Source organism: Pseudonaja textilis, chromosome 6, assembly GCF_049901715.1.
Source record: "Pseudonaja textilis isolate UNSWEBS1 chromosome 6, rPseTex1.2, whole genome shotgun sequence".
Lineage (NCBI taxonomy): Eukaryota > Metazoa > Chordata > Lepidosauria > Squamata > Elapidae > Pseudonaja > Pseudonaja textilis.
Genome location: NC_141995.1, coordinates 48,272,119 through 48,286,896, shown reverse-complemented (window position 1 = coordinate 48,286,896; position 14,778 = coordinate 48,272,119). Strand labels below are relative to the sequence as shown.

Below are 14,778 nucleotides of genomic sequence, written 5' to 3'. Positions count from 1 at the left end.
TTCCGAAAAAACGCTAGGTCACACTCATTCTCCTTGTGCTTTCATGGACGCAACCGCGTCAACATCTTGGCAAGAATACACAAGTGGTAGTGCCTTTTTTTAAAAGATATATTTTGACTTCACAATCTTCTCGGCAGCCCTGAAATTTTCTAGTGGCTTCCATCCAAAGGCTGACCAGGACTGATCCTCCTTAGCTTCCTGAGACCAGTCCAATTGTTTTCATTTAGTTGTCTAAATGAATTACCACCCCCTGATTTAGATGTTGGTTAACTTCGGTGATGATTGCATGCTTATCTTTCTCCTTGAAGTCGGGGTTTTCTCCTTTGTCTTTTTTTAAATCAACCTTATAATCCTTTGCATTGAGATGGAGTCAGGGTGACTAAATGGAGCCGAGCATTTACTCACCGGATGCTCAGGGGTGGGATTCAAAAATCCCAGCAACCGGTTCTCTGCCTGGTTGCTGGGTGGGCATGGCCATGATGGGTGTGGCCTACCCAAACTTCCGGTTTGGCCATTTTTCACTTTCCTCAGAGTCCAGAAGCTTCCCTCAGGCCTCTGGGATGGTGAAAACGGCCTCTGCCCAGGCTCCGGAAGGCCTCTGGGAGCCAGAAACAGGCCCGTTTCTGGACTTCTGGAACTTCCGGTTCAGATGTTTTTCGCCTTCTCCAGAGTCCGGAGGCTTCCCTTGTGCCTCTGGGAGGGCAAAATGGCCTCTGCCCAGGCTCCGGAAGGCCTCTGGAAGCCAGAAACAGGCCCGTTTCTGGACTTCTGGAACTTCCGGTTCGGCCTGTTTTTTGCCCTCTCAGAGCCTCCGTGTGGACCCTGCACTTACCTGCATTCAAAACGGGCCCTGTGGGAGGGGAGGGGAAGGGTAGGCGGGGCCAGCCAGTTGGTTCAACTACCGGTTCGGTGAACCAGATCTAAATTTAACATCCGGTTCATGTGAACCAGGCTGAACCAGCTGAATCCCACCCCTGCATGTGCCCTTCACGACACCTAGGCTTCTCCTTGAAGTAGGTTACTTATAGGTTAATCCTTGCCTAGTTTCCCCTTCCCAATTAACATTAATTACATTTTTTAAAAGAGTAGTAAATTATTTTTTACCAGTAGTTCCATTAATTATTATAAAGAGAAGAGTTTTATAAATAGTTAGGGTATTATGCTGACACCCTAAAGAAAGCAAGTTGTAAAACAAGAGCAGCTCATATTCTTAAGGTACGTTACATTAAGATAAAGAGTCTAACAATGCAGCGCTAAAATTTAGCTACTTAGGGAAAAAAAATCCCATCGAGTTCAGCGAAGCTTGTTCTCAGGGAAGTTTGATAGGATTGTAGCCTAACAGCTAAATTCTAAAATTTGCTAGGTCAGGAATACAGATTTAAGACAGTAGAATTTCAGAAATACACTGGAGTCTACAAATGGTCAAACTTTTTAAAGTAGTTTTCTTTAAGCAGCTGCATCTTGTCCTGGGGGACCGTCTGCTGCTATCCAGCCTGGAAAAGACTTAGCTGCCTTAAGGAGTTACAGAGAGAGGTATTGTGTGCACTCTAAAGCAACTTTTTGCAATCAGGTCTAAAATGCTGTGCAGTCTTCTTAAGATCATAGAAAGACATCCCTTCTCAAAGCTAGCCAAATTTTCCCCGTTCCACACATTGGCGTTAATGGTTTTCAAGTAGGTATCAAGACTCTGGCAAGTTCATCTAATCTATATAGGTGAAATACCCCTCACGCATCATCACAAAATCTACAGAACCGTAAAGCCTACAAACTTGAAATTTGGCACATATGTTCCTCTTGGCTTCTAGGGGCTCACTAAGAAAGGATTTTTCAAAATGATCATCAGAGCATTTAGAGTATTTCCTATATTATTATTATTAACATGCTCTGATGCTAAGGAGTTGAGTAGCTTTGAGCCAATCACAAGGAGAGGGTGAATTATAGTTCCGCCTTAGGCATGAAAGCCAGCTGGGTGGCTTTGAGCCAATCACAAGGAGATGGCTGGATGACTTTGGGCCGGTCATTCTCTGTGAGTCCAGCTCCAACCCACCTCACCAGGTTATTGTTATGAGAAAAATAGGAGGAGCAAAGTGTGTTGGACTACCTTGAGTTACTTGTAAAAATGATAAAGGCAGGATATGAATGAATGAATGAATGAATGAATGAATGAATGAATGAATGAATGATAAAATTCTGGCCTCTTGCCAAGAATGTTTCACAGTTTAAAAGTTGCTTCTTAAAGGAATAGCGATCTCAAAGGAAAGTCCGTCTAAATGCTGGGATTTGGGTGGCCATTAAAAACTCAGTCATTCTGTTCTTAATTATGAGTTCCAGTATTTTTGGAATTTGTTTGTGATGTGGTGACAGGGATGTGGTGGCTCAATGGCTGAGCTTGTTGATCGGGAAGGTCGGCAGTTCGGCGGTTCGAGTCCCTAGCACCGCGTCACAGAGGGAGCTCCTGTTCCTTGTCCCAGCTTCTGCCAACCTAGCAGTTCGAAAGCAGGTAAAAAAAAAAACGCAAGTAGAAAAACAGGGACCAGTTTGGTGGGAAGGGAACAGCGTTCCGTGTACCTTAAGCATTTAGTCCTGCCGGCCACATAAGCACGGAGATGTCTTCAGACAGCGCTGGCTCTTTGGCTTTGTAACGGAGATGAGCAACGCCCCGCAGAGCCGGAAACGACTAGCATGGATGTGCGAGGGGAACCTTTACCTATGGTGACGGGGGGTTTAAGCTCACAATCCTAGTTTGTACATCTCACCCTCACTCTGCGATCCCAGTTTGTCCATCCTCAGAGATCCCTTGATTCAAATGAAAGTCTGGTGATCTGAAGATCTAAATTAACCTTGTTCAGTCAAAAGGGACGTTCTCAATTGGATCAGTTATGATTTGATAAGGGAAGATATTCACCATTTACCTCTACTGTGTTAGAAAGGCTCTTGGAAAGTTGGAAGAGATAAAGCAAGCTTACTAAAAAAAAAGAAAGAAAAAAGAAATAAGTAGAAATTCCAGCAATCCTAGTTTGTACATCTCACCCTCACTCTGCGATCTCAGCAAAATTTCAGCAAAAACAATGGAGAGAACTAACTTTAAATACAGTTAGTCAAATCTTAAATTCTGGAGGCTGGTGAATTAGGGAATGTATTTGCAAATACTGCTGATAACTCTGCTGATGTGTTGTCAGACTATGTTTAATAAGAGATAGGAGATTTAAGTAGGAAATCCCAAATAGGTAGATTTACAGAAACAGAAAATTAAGTTCATTTCATCCCCCCAAAATTTTGCAGGGGAAAATGGAGCAACTGACGAACTGTTTTAAAGACTAATTGAAGGGATGTTATAATTTAGGTTGCAACAAATTTGCCTTTGTTGCAATATATTTTTAATCACACCAATGAATCTGGTTCGAAGGCGGGCAAATGGAACAGAAATAGTTTCTGTGACCATTATCATTACGGACAAAATTTTATTCTCGATTTTTATTCATGAAATTGGAGGACAGGCAACAGAGAATAGTATTCCCCACCACTGAAATATGGGTCAAGAAAGGATGTTTTGTTTTAGATACAGTTTGAATATGCAAGGTTAAAAAAGGCCCACTGTTTCTTATATTTATGGACCTGTGAGATAGTTTAATCTGATATTACTGATTAGCTTTGCATGATAATGCAATAACGCAGCTAGAATTTCAATTCATTGCAGGTCAGTTTGTATTAATCAGATTTAAACTAGAACTGTCGGCACAGGGTGTCATAGAATAGATGAGATTGAAAGTCACCTCAACTTATCTCTAAAATAATTTAATTGAGGGTTAGTGTAAAAGTAAAATGCTAAAAGCAGCTATCAGCCTTACAGATTGTCTCAGTAATGTATTTATTTGTATTTTGTTGTATGCCTTGGATAACAGAAACGGGGTAAATGGGATTATATTTTTTATTTCTAAAATTAGCATTGCTTATAATAATGTTTCAGAGTTGTCATTTTATAATGAAACTGTGACATTACATGTTTTTGTGGTTATCGGTTTTCTACCAATAAATCATTTCATAGTGAAATATGTTTTATCTGATGTTGATCGTTTCAATTAACACTATATACAATTTCTGCAATTTTGTATGATTTTTTTTAATGGTATAAAATTCTGTTATCAAGCTGCTGAATTTATGCTGTTGCTTATTTTGCATTAAAAGATTAATGTCATCTGTGTAGAATGGCAGTATTTATGATTGACTTTTAAGTATTAATATGGAAACAACCCTCCCTTAAAACAAATGTTCCTTTTTCTACTAATTAGATTGCAATTCTATATCTAATGTCTTATCTTTATTGGGGATTCTTAATAAATGCCTAGGATTAAAGTCCATGCATAAAGATGACAAAAATAAAGTAACAATTTCTTGGTTTTATTTTTATATTAAAAATACAGTGGGAGCAGGCTGGGAAATGAAACGCAATGCAGATTCAGATTTAATAAATGGACCTGGACACTTAAACCCAGCAATGAAATTATTATCGAAAATGCATAGTGGATGTTTGGTATTTATTCCTTCCAGCCTACACACTCTTACACCAGGCCCTGGTTTAAATGTGGTTTGTTGAACAAATTATTAATCATTGCCAAAGCCATCATTTCTGTATGTTTGTATTTTCAAATTGAAGTCTCCCATCTGAAGATGGACTGTTTTGCAGTGCAGTATTTTGCATTTTGCATGAACGTGGTGGCTCAGTGGATTAAGATGCTGAGCTTGTCGATCAGAAAGGTTGGCAGTTCGAATCTTCAGCGCTGCATCATGGAGTGAGCTCCCGTTCCTTGTCCCAGCTTCTGCCAACCTAGCAGTTCGAAAGTATGTAAAAAATGCAAGTAGAAAAATAGGGACCAGTTTGGTGGGGAAGGTAACAGCATTCTGTGCGCCTTCGGCATTTAGTCATGCCGGCCAAATGACCACGGAGACGTCTCCGGACAGTGCTGGCTCTTTGGCTTTGTAACAGAGATGAGCACTGCCCCCTAGAGCCGGAAATGAGTAGCGTGTATTATGTGCGAGGGGAACCTTTACCTTTACCTCACCTTGGACTCACAACTCCTGCTCAAGCAGCAGGTGATAACGGTGGCCAGATTTTGTAACTTGTGTGCTATTGGCATCCCTTCCTAGATTGAGACGCCCTGCGGTGGTTGTTCCTTTGTGTGGCTCAGTGTCAGAGTTCCAGCAAACCTCCATTCCAGTCAGTAACTCCGAGACAACCATATCTCAAAAGTACCTTTATCAGAATAGCACCTGGCACATCTGTGGAATCCCAAATCTAAAAGTTTTTCGGGCTTCCCACGATTTCCCAAACTACAAATCCATCCCCCGCTTGGCCATCATCACATCACATGGCCCAATCACGATCCGTCCAAAAGTTAAGACCCTTATTTCATCCTGCGCCATACTTAATGACCTTGAACTAACAATTTTTTTAAATTTTGTCTACTTAGAGCTATTTAATTGAAATCAGCCCCCTCCCACTTTCTCGGGCTATGTGGCAGCGTGGAATATGGCTTCCAAAGCTGGCACTCAGCATTAAAAATAATAATTACAATTCTTCCATGGTTGCTTTCATTTTGTTGATTTATTGTTAGATGGAATTGTATTTCTGTCCTGTCTCACGCCGGAACCAACGAATCTTTTTAGTTTCTCTAGGACGGATTTTAAGTTTACTCATTCTTGACTTTCTCCTACAGCAGGGGTGTCAAACTCAAGGCTCAGGGGCCCCGGCCTGGAAAGAGCAAAGGACCAGCATCCAAGAAGGGACAGGAAAGGAGGAAGTGGAAAGACAAAGAAGGGAAGAAAGCAAGGAAGGAAAAAGGGGAAGGGAGAAGAAAGAAGGAAAAGTAAAAAGGAAGGAAGATTATGAGAGGGAGGGAGGGTCTCAGAGAAGTTCTGCCTTATCACTTGGCCACCACAGGTGCCCCCAAATAAGTGACGTTGACCTGGCCACGCCCATACCTAGCCACGCCCACCTGACTCTCTGAGGTCAATTGTTCCTTAATACGGTATGTTCTTATAACATAGCTCCTTAATATGTTCTGATAAGCACCATCCTCCTATTGACAGAAAAGAGCACGAAAAGCATAGTTTAGAAGGAAATTATTAATGGCCAATTTAGCAGTACAAAATGTGCTTATTTATCATTGCTGCTATATAATGATTTGAATCATGCAAACCAACTAGCCTTACAAGTTTACAGAGACATATTTTAATTAAAAATGGATATACATGTCACCGTCTGATAAGCTTTCATGATGTATTGGAATGCATGTCATGTTTCAGATCTGTTGGCTACACCATGGAAATAAATTCCAAAGACACTGTTATATATTCAAGATGCAGATACTGTAAACATCAGAGTGGATTTAATGGCAAGGTTTATTTTACTTTTTTTAACAATTAGAAGACAAAACAATTAAAATTTGCAGTTCAGAACATGCACATTCACCAAATGCCAATGACATGTAACACTGCATAGAAGTGAATATATTATTAAAATTTAATAACATTATAAAACAGTGCATTTAACATCCATTTAAAACAAAACCTGAGAAAACTACCATAAACACGGAGTCAAAAAATTTCTCTCCATTCATGCAGCATCACAATTTCCACAGGAGTTTCAGCAGTAATGATTTAAAGAGAGTGGAAAAATCCTAGCTTACCTCGATTGCAGTCCTAAGTGTTTTATATATATATATATATGTAGTCCCTATTTTTTTTTAATCAACACTTCATGAAAATCGCAGCAGAGAACGAAGTTAATGCATTATGGCTTTAAATTGTAGAACAGGTAAAACAACAACACTGAAACATGATTTTTTTTGTTTTTTTGTTTTAGCTTCTGGGCATCTGGGCCACGGTTTTTGCAATTACAAACTTTTAAATGGCTGCAAATCTTTGTTGAAACAACTGAAAAAGCGAGTAGATACATCACTTTCTATTTTCACCGTAATTCATCGAACTAATTCAACCAGTTTCATGGGTCTATTTTAGAATAATTTCACCATGCAGTTGCTTTTGAGTTGACATTCTAGGTTAACAAAATGAAGTCGGCAATCTAGCTGTTTACCAACACTTCACTTTTGCTTACCAAACATATAAACTTCGATGCCTTTTTCGGCTAACAAAGAAATAATGAGTTTTACAGCACAAGCATGCATCAGTTCAGATTCACACTGTGACATGCAGACAGATTACTAAAACTTAATTGAAACAATTGCTTTCCCACAACATAGAAACTCAGTAGGGGGAAAAATAGATCCTACGGTCCAATTGTCAAGCAAGTAAGCAAGTTAACATTAACTGATTTTAAACCAAGATGTCTTCCCATTTGAGATTGTATTATGTTTTTTGAAACTTGTCCTCTATTGTTATACAACTATTATATACTTTATTAAAATTTATTTTTGTAAGTCTAAACCTAAGAAAACAGGACTACTTATGGCTTCACAAAGTATATCCAATTGGTTGATTTTTCTGGTTAAATAGTACCACATTATTACAATCATTTAATTAAAAATAATATACAGTTGCAGACATTCTTTTGATTTCTGAATGGTACCAGATACTTTCAATGATGATTTCTTTTAAACCTTAACATAAATATTCCACAATACATAATATACACATAATGTACAATTTCCTTAATTTAGGCAACAAAGAAAAGTGTAAAAATTTTTATCACTTTGAACAAAATGTCAAAAATGGAAAATGCAAAAAAACAAAACAAAGCCGTAGCTGAATAAAATATGCACATCAACCAACATCCCTAAATATACATTATCTTATAATATATATTTCTACATTACAGTGTAATGAATCACTTTGAAAGCTTTTCTTTCAAATGAAAAGTACAGGCTTGCAAATTAGATATGCTTTGTACATCCTGATTTGTTCCAACAATTCTAGTTTACGTGGGTTTTAGCTTCTTAGAAATCTGGAAAAATGTCATTTGTCTTTAAATCCAATCTATACCCTTAAAGACAGCACAGGACAGACAAATAATCCCCTTATTCACTTTATAAAGCGCACCCTTGAAACATAAGTTTCTGCTAAGCCAATATCACATCGCACGTGTGAAAAAGTTTTCCTAGGCAGTTAGGAAATGGGAGAACATGGGAAAAACAACAACCCGAAGCCTGGGATCTTGGAAGAGCACGGCATGTTTAAAAGAAGAAAAGAAAAAAAAAGATATGTAATCAGTGGCAGTGGATGTGGTCTACCATTTTGGTAAGGGCTGGGCAGTTGGGAAGATTTTGTTTCCTGAATACATGAGATTTATGACTTCATCGGGATTCACCCAAGGAGATGAGAAGACGGCTGGAGAAGCACATCTTTGCATGCAGATCATTACTCTAGTCAGTTGCATGCAAGACGGTCCTTTCATGCTGTTGGGAATGGAGTGGTCAAATCAATTGATATATCGTATTATGTATATGTTGCCACTGCAGGCTGATCTAAATATTCCCTCTGTCAGAGTCCACAAGAGCTTGCATTACTACCAGGGGTCTAAGCTTGGAAACTCTGAAGACTTGTAGACTTCCAACTCCCAGAATTCCCCAAGGCTGGGGTCCACAAAGTCTTAAGACGCTGAACACCACTGCATCAGACTGTAAGCAACCAATGGGAAGCTATTCAATCGTTGCTCGATTATTATCTGATTTTATTTATTTTTTTGAGCCTAATACACACGGCTAAAAACTGTACTGTAAGCATGCTACAGTATTTAATTAAATAATTTGCTTCAGGAATCTTTTGTGGTGGACAAGCCACAATTAATCAATGTAAAACAATAATTCAGGGTTTGGGTTTTTTTTTTTTTTAAAAAAAGATGCTTTTAATTTTGTGTATATTTGATAATGTGAATGTGTGGGTGTATGTGTGCACTGCAGGTCAATTTATTTGTCTCTCATTGATGTATTAATCATCCATGCCAGAAATAACTTTCCTGAAGGCAATTTCAGGCTGTAAGATTGAAAGTCCTTTTTAGTAACAGGCTTTAATGATTATTGGTTTATTTTCTGCTTAGCCAGAGAAAGAGTACTTTATACTATGAGCGCAATTATGAAGTAAGTATAAAAGACTGTATACTTAAATCATATATATATTTCATAAATCTTTGCAATATTTAATAAACAGTGTTTCTATTACACAGTAGTTTTTAAAAATGGACTTAAGAATAGAAATGTGACCCAGAAATACTGAATTTATCATAACTTTTCTGCACATGTCACAGAAATTAGACATGGAACTGTCTATATCAAATATATTATAGATAAACTGAAATGGCTATTAACACGCAGAGTGGAAAAATGACTGCAATTTAATAGGCTTTCTCATTCTGATTTTACAAAATGACAAGATTTAAAAACATTTACTCAAAACATTTCAGTTAATGAGAAGGGAAAGTTTACATTACTAGCTAGAAAATCTTTTTATTTAAACAAGTTTTTAAATAAAATCTTTTTATTTAAACATTTAAACAAGTTTAAATCCTCAAACTTCTGCATACTTTAATTTGAATCAAATTTGGGGATGTAAAACAGAACCTATTAAATACCCCAAATAAACTGTTTTGATAGTGCAAACTGAATGTATAATATAGTAGTAAACTGATAATATTGATTTCTTTTTCCAGATTATCGTGACCAACAAGGTAAATTATTTTATATATAAAATGCTCTGTAAATAAAATCTGTATTTTCAAGTGCACCTCCACCCCAATCCACTAAAGACAATCACTTTCTGACTACTGTAAATATTACAAAATTCTGCATTGGCTTTTCTTTATAGGGCCTATAATACATCTGTAACCATAGTTGCAATGCACCATGGTCTTGAATTACATCTGAACAGTCACTAATCCAGCTGGCTTTTTCTTGGCTGACAGTGTTCTTGCCTGCTTGGGAAACAGGAAACTTAGTTAAGGCACCATCTCTGTCTCTTTGCCAATCCCAACAAGCTACCATTGCTTTTCTTTTAGAAATGAAAGAAAATTCTCGATGATATGCAACGGGGAGGCTGGCAAAGGAACACCTGAATCTTGCACACAAATGTTACCACACCGGGACTCTTAAGCAGGTTAAACAAGTCTCAAAGACACACACACACACACACTCCTGACAAGAGGAAAAAATGAATGCTGTGCTGAATGTACACCTTCTGTGAAAAAGAGCATGGACGCAAAAAGAAAGGCTTCTGTAAGGCCAAAGGTGAAAAGGAACCACAGATCTGAAATCAAACTCATCAAAAACCAAACCCTACCAGTTTTCGTATTATTGTAAAACTTTTCAAGTACAGAGTATCAAACATGCAATTTCTGATGCCAGACAACTATCGCTAATCGCTTAAGGTTCTACAAATGAGGACTAGGAGGAGACATGTGGAATTTCTTTGGCAAAACGAGCTCATTTAAACCCAATTCCTTCTTAGTATCTTGCTTTTGCGGTCTTTCTTCTGTCACATGAATTAAGGTAATTAAAATGGTTCTTTAGCACTTGTGGAAATCAAAGGCTCATTATATTTAATTTCACCATGTATAACACCTTGGCAAAGGCTCTGCTTCTCAATCTATAGTACATGCTGAGCAACCTGGTTGTTCACAATATTGAATATTTCTCTCTCTCTCTCTCTGTCTACACACAGGAACAGTACTCATCTTTACTGTAAATTAGCTGTTTGAAAAGGCTGCAGGTTAATTCTCGGCATCTGTTTACAAAAATCTAAGCCCCTTTTGAAAATTTTGTGGGATGGTGTTTTATGGAGTATAGTTGCACAGTGCTTATGTCTACTCAATACACGCGAACTTCAAGAAACATGAGTGAACAACCTACAACGGCCCCTAATCTTGTTACTCAACCATGTTGGCAGACGCAGGAAATATGCATTAATTTGACTGGATATGGCAAATACTGGAACTCTGGTGACTTTGGTCCTTCACCATTCATCGGTGCTTCTCTGTTTCGTTGTGTCATAGGCTCGTATTACCTCCGACTGCGAAACGATTCCATTTTCATCTTGCGAGAAAGCGTATCCATCTGGAAGTGAAGAGAGTTGGGTTGACACCAGAAACAAGTGGGGATCGCTCTCTAACCCTCTTGAAGCGTTTTGAAAGCATTGCGGAAACAAAAGAACAGGCAGTCCTCGACCTGCAACGGTTCATACAGTGACCGTGCATTTCGCCTAGCTGTCAGGATTCCGACAGTTACCACCATTTTAAATCATGAGTCTCGGGCCAAACTTCCAAAACTTCCAAAGGATTTATTGGGAGTTAACATGTCTGGCACTGCCTGGGTGTAGCTGACTCTGAGGCATAGAATTGCTTGTCACCCTTGACCCTGGTTCTCCCCCACCCCCTGGGTGTATCCTAATTCATATTCTCCAATGGGACACATCCATAGCCCAGAGACATCAATCCAGTTAGATATTTGCCCGGCAGAAGCTTCAGTTTCTGCCAGGAAATAAAGAGGGGGAAAAAGAAAAGAAAAATATGAAATGGTTATATGAACATCTTTGGAATAAATATAACATCTAATGTAGATTTGGGGGGGAATATACCATGTGGATCCTAAATAGATTAGTTTCATTTGATTTTTACTCTTTTTCGATTGTATATTATATATCAGTCTAAAGAAAGCTAAGAATAATGATGTATAATGTAAAATAAAATAGGTGGTAAGCTGAAAATAATAGGGGATAAAGAATTGAAAATATATGTGTGGATGAAATGATATTGATATTGAACTAATGAATTGAAATATGAAATTGAAATTTATCTAAAGATTAGTGGAATGGATATTGACTTGAGGTGATCTTAAACAAGATAGATGGAAATGTAATTATGATTATGCATAAATGTTATAATTTGGAACCATGTTGCTCATGTGAAGAGATGTGCAAAAAATAAAAATAAAAAACTTTTATAAAAAAAAAGAAACTTCAGTGACCTAGTTACTGTCTTTGAAAAACTATGTATGGAATGCACTTTCAGTTTCCAAGCTGCTGCACTGCTTTCCCCTCCCTTTCTGTTGGCAACTCTATAAAGACCATAGAAATATTTTATGAGTTGACAGGCACTGGGGAAAAAAAAAAAACGTGATTTGTGACTACTTATGACTGTTGCAGCATCCTCACGGTCGTGGGATCAAAATCCAGACATTTGGCAACTGGCTCACATTTATGACCACTGCAGGGTCCCAGGGTCATATGATCCCCTCTTATGAAAAGCAAAGTCAACGGGGAAGCCAGATTCACTTAGCACCTGTGTGGCTAACTCAACGACCGACTCGCTTAACAATTATGGCAAAAAAAATAGCAATAGCGCTTGGACTTATATCCTGCTTCACAGTGCTTTTACAGCCCTCTCTGAGCGGGTTTAAAGAGTCCCCATCTTGCCCCCAACAATCTGGGTCCTTGTTTTATCAAGCTCGGCAGGATGGAAAGCTGAGTCAACCTTGAGCTGGTCAGGATCGAACTGCTGGTTGTGGGCAGAGTTAGCCTGCAATGCTGCATTCTAACCACTGGGAAGGAAGGAAGGAAGGAAAGAAGGAACTACTGTAGCAATAGCCTTTAGAGTGATATACTGCTTTCACAGTGCTTTCCATCCCTCTCTAAGCGGTTTACAGCGTCAGCCTCTTGCCCCGCCCGCAATTTGGGGTCCTTATTTTACTGACCTCGGAAGGATGGAAGGCTGCGTCAATCCTGAGCCTGGTGAGACTCAAACTGCCAAATTGCTGGCAATCAGCAGTCGGTAGAATTAGCCTGCAGTACTGCATTCTAATCACTGCGCCACCACGGCTCTGAGAAGTTGTAAGATGGGGCAAAACTCACTTAATAACTGTCTTGCTTTTGCGACGGAAATGTTGGGTTCAATTGTGATTGTAAGTTGAGGACTACCTGCCCCAAGAAACATTTTGTTCAGGCTAACCTTAGGGACTCACACAGAAAAAGGAAGGAAAGGGTAGCAGATTTGGCAAGCCATTAGTACAAAGTTTCCAAACAGTACTCCAAAGAACATTTATCGTTGATGTGACACGATTAAAACAAGTCTGATTCAAGTTTTGATCCTTTTAAATATCAAATTCCAAGAAGGAATTAAAGTGCCAGGACATTTGACCCACTTTAGATCTGATCTAGTCCAAACTGAGTTCTCTAGGCTATCACCAGAGCACTCAAACTGCTCATGAAGGTCAAGATATTTTACTTATTAATTGATTAAATTTATATGTGGGTCATTTCACTGTCACGGTGATTCTGGATGGCTTACAGAATAATAAGGAGTAAAAAAAAGTGAATTTTAAAATGAGAGAAATAGGAAATCAAAATCCAATAGGGCCAGCGACATGGGATAGGGAATCTACTCTCTACCCCATCAGCCACTCCCAGGACCAGATTTGGAACACCAGGAGTATGGGGGACGACCTCACCTCTGGCAGGAAAATATTCCAAAGAGATGCTCTGAATCCATGTGAGACAGGTGAAGGTGAGAAGAAGTGAAAGATTTCACAAGAGTTTCTTTTGTTGAAGGCAAGGCACATCTCATTTTTTTTTTAATTTTTTTATTTACCCTTTATTCTCTTTTATGTAATTAATCCCTTAATGTTATAATCATAGATTGGGAAATTAATTTTCTTTAAAAATCGAATTTTTGAAAATTTCATTTGCTTATTTGTTTGAAATATTTGCCGTTTGCTCCCCGCCGCCCCCCTTTCTAAACCTTCAACGCAGCTGAAAATCAGTTACCGGGCAGCAGGCAGACGAAACTTTAGAATAATATGTGAGCTAATTGACATGTCAGCAAATTTCTGATAAGGAGACTCTGCTATTATTTCTGACCTTCAACTTTGTGTTGCTTTCTAGCACACCTCAAATACTTACGAAGCAAATTTTGTTGCAAAGATTCAGAGCGGTATAAGTTGACGTGGTTTTTCTTAAAGACGTTTTTCAATAGCTGAGCTTTTTCAGTTAAGCTAGGGGAAAAAAAAGAGACAAAATTTATGAAATGCACTAGAATTTGGGCAGGGTTAGGCCAGAAATCCAGACTGCAATAACAAATATTGAACAGAAGAGTGGAAATGAACAATGGCGGCAATCACACGTTCAACATTAATGTGTGACATATATTACATTAGCTACATACAGCTACCCAGGGGCTGCAAATGGAATTATTTATTGGCCACGTTACTTCAAGAGAAGTTTGTTCAGCTCCTACTGTCAAAGTCATTAGATTCATGTTACTACGGTAGTTCTGTATTTCACAACGATCAGGCTCTTAGTAAGTATTGTAACTGGAAAAATGGTTATTATTTTTGTTTACTTTATGCTTTAAATCAGTGGTCTACAACTCAATTTTAGCCTCAAAATTTAAGGCACCAAAAGCAAGCTTTTAGTATGTTTATACTAGGATGTAAATACATTTCTGGTCGATGATTTAACGGAATAAATCGAGCTTATTAGTGTTATCTTAAACATGTGAATGTTAGGACTTAATCAGCAAGGCCTGCAACTAATGATGGTCAGACTGCTGTCTTGGAGGTCATCCAGGAAGAAACTAGGGGGAGAAGTAATTTTGGATCTTTGGTGCCGATACATCCCCTTCACATCTTTTGCACCAAACTCCATGTTATTATCAAATCCGCAGGGATGGATTCCTGAATTCTCTGGATGAAGCTTGGGAATGGGGGCAGGGGGAGGATGCAAGCAACTCAAAATGGAGAAAGGGAAGTCAAACTTCATTGAGCGAGCAAGTCTCTTTGA

General features: G+C 38.5%; 1 protein-coding gene across 5 annotated transcripts in view; it reads right to left on the bottom strand.

Annotated features, from left to right (window-relative positions):
* Window positions 1-8,832: 8,832 nt before the first annotated feature.
* ATP8A1 (ATPase phospholipid transporting 8A1) overlaps window positions 8,833-14,778 on the bottom strand; it is a 63,564-nt gene continuing 57,618 nt past the window's right edge. For all 5 annotated transcript variants that reach the window (XM_026699793.2, XM_087936763.1, XM_026699795.2 and 2 more), the window contains 2 exons: window positions 13,900-13,991; window positions 8,833-11,060 (listed from right to left, as the gene is read on the bottom strand). In XM_026699793.2, the coding sequence (XP_026555578.1) occupies window positions 10,960-11,060; window positions 13,900-13,991 (193 nt within the window). In that variant the 3' untranslated portion in view covers window positions 8,833-10,959. The remainder of the gene's footprint in view (window positions 11,061-13,899; window positions 13,992-14,778) is intronic.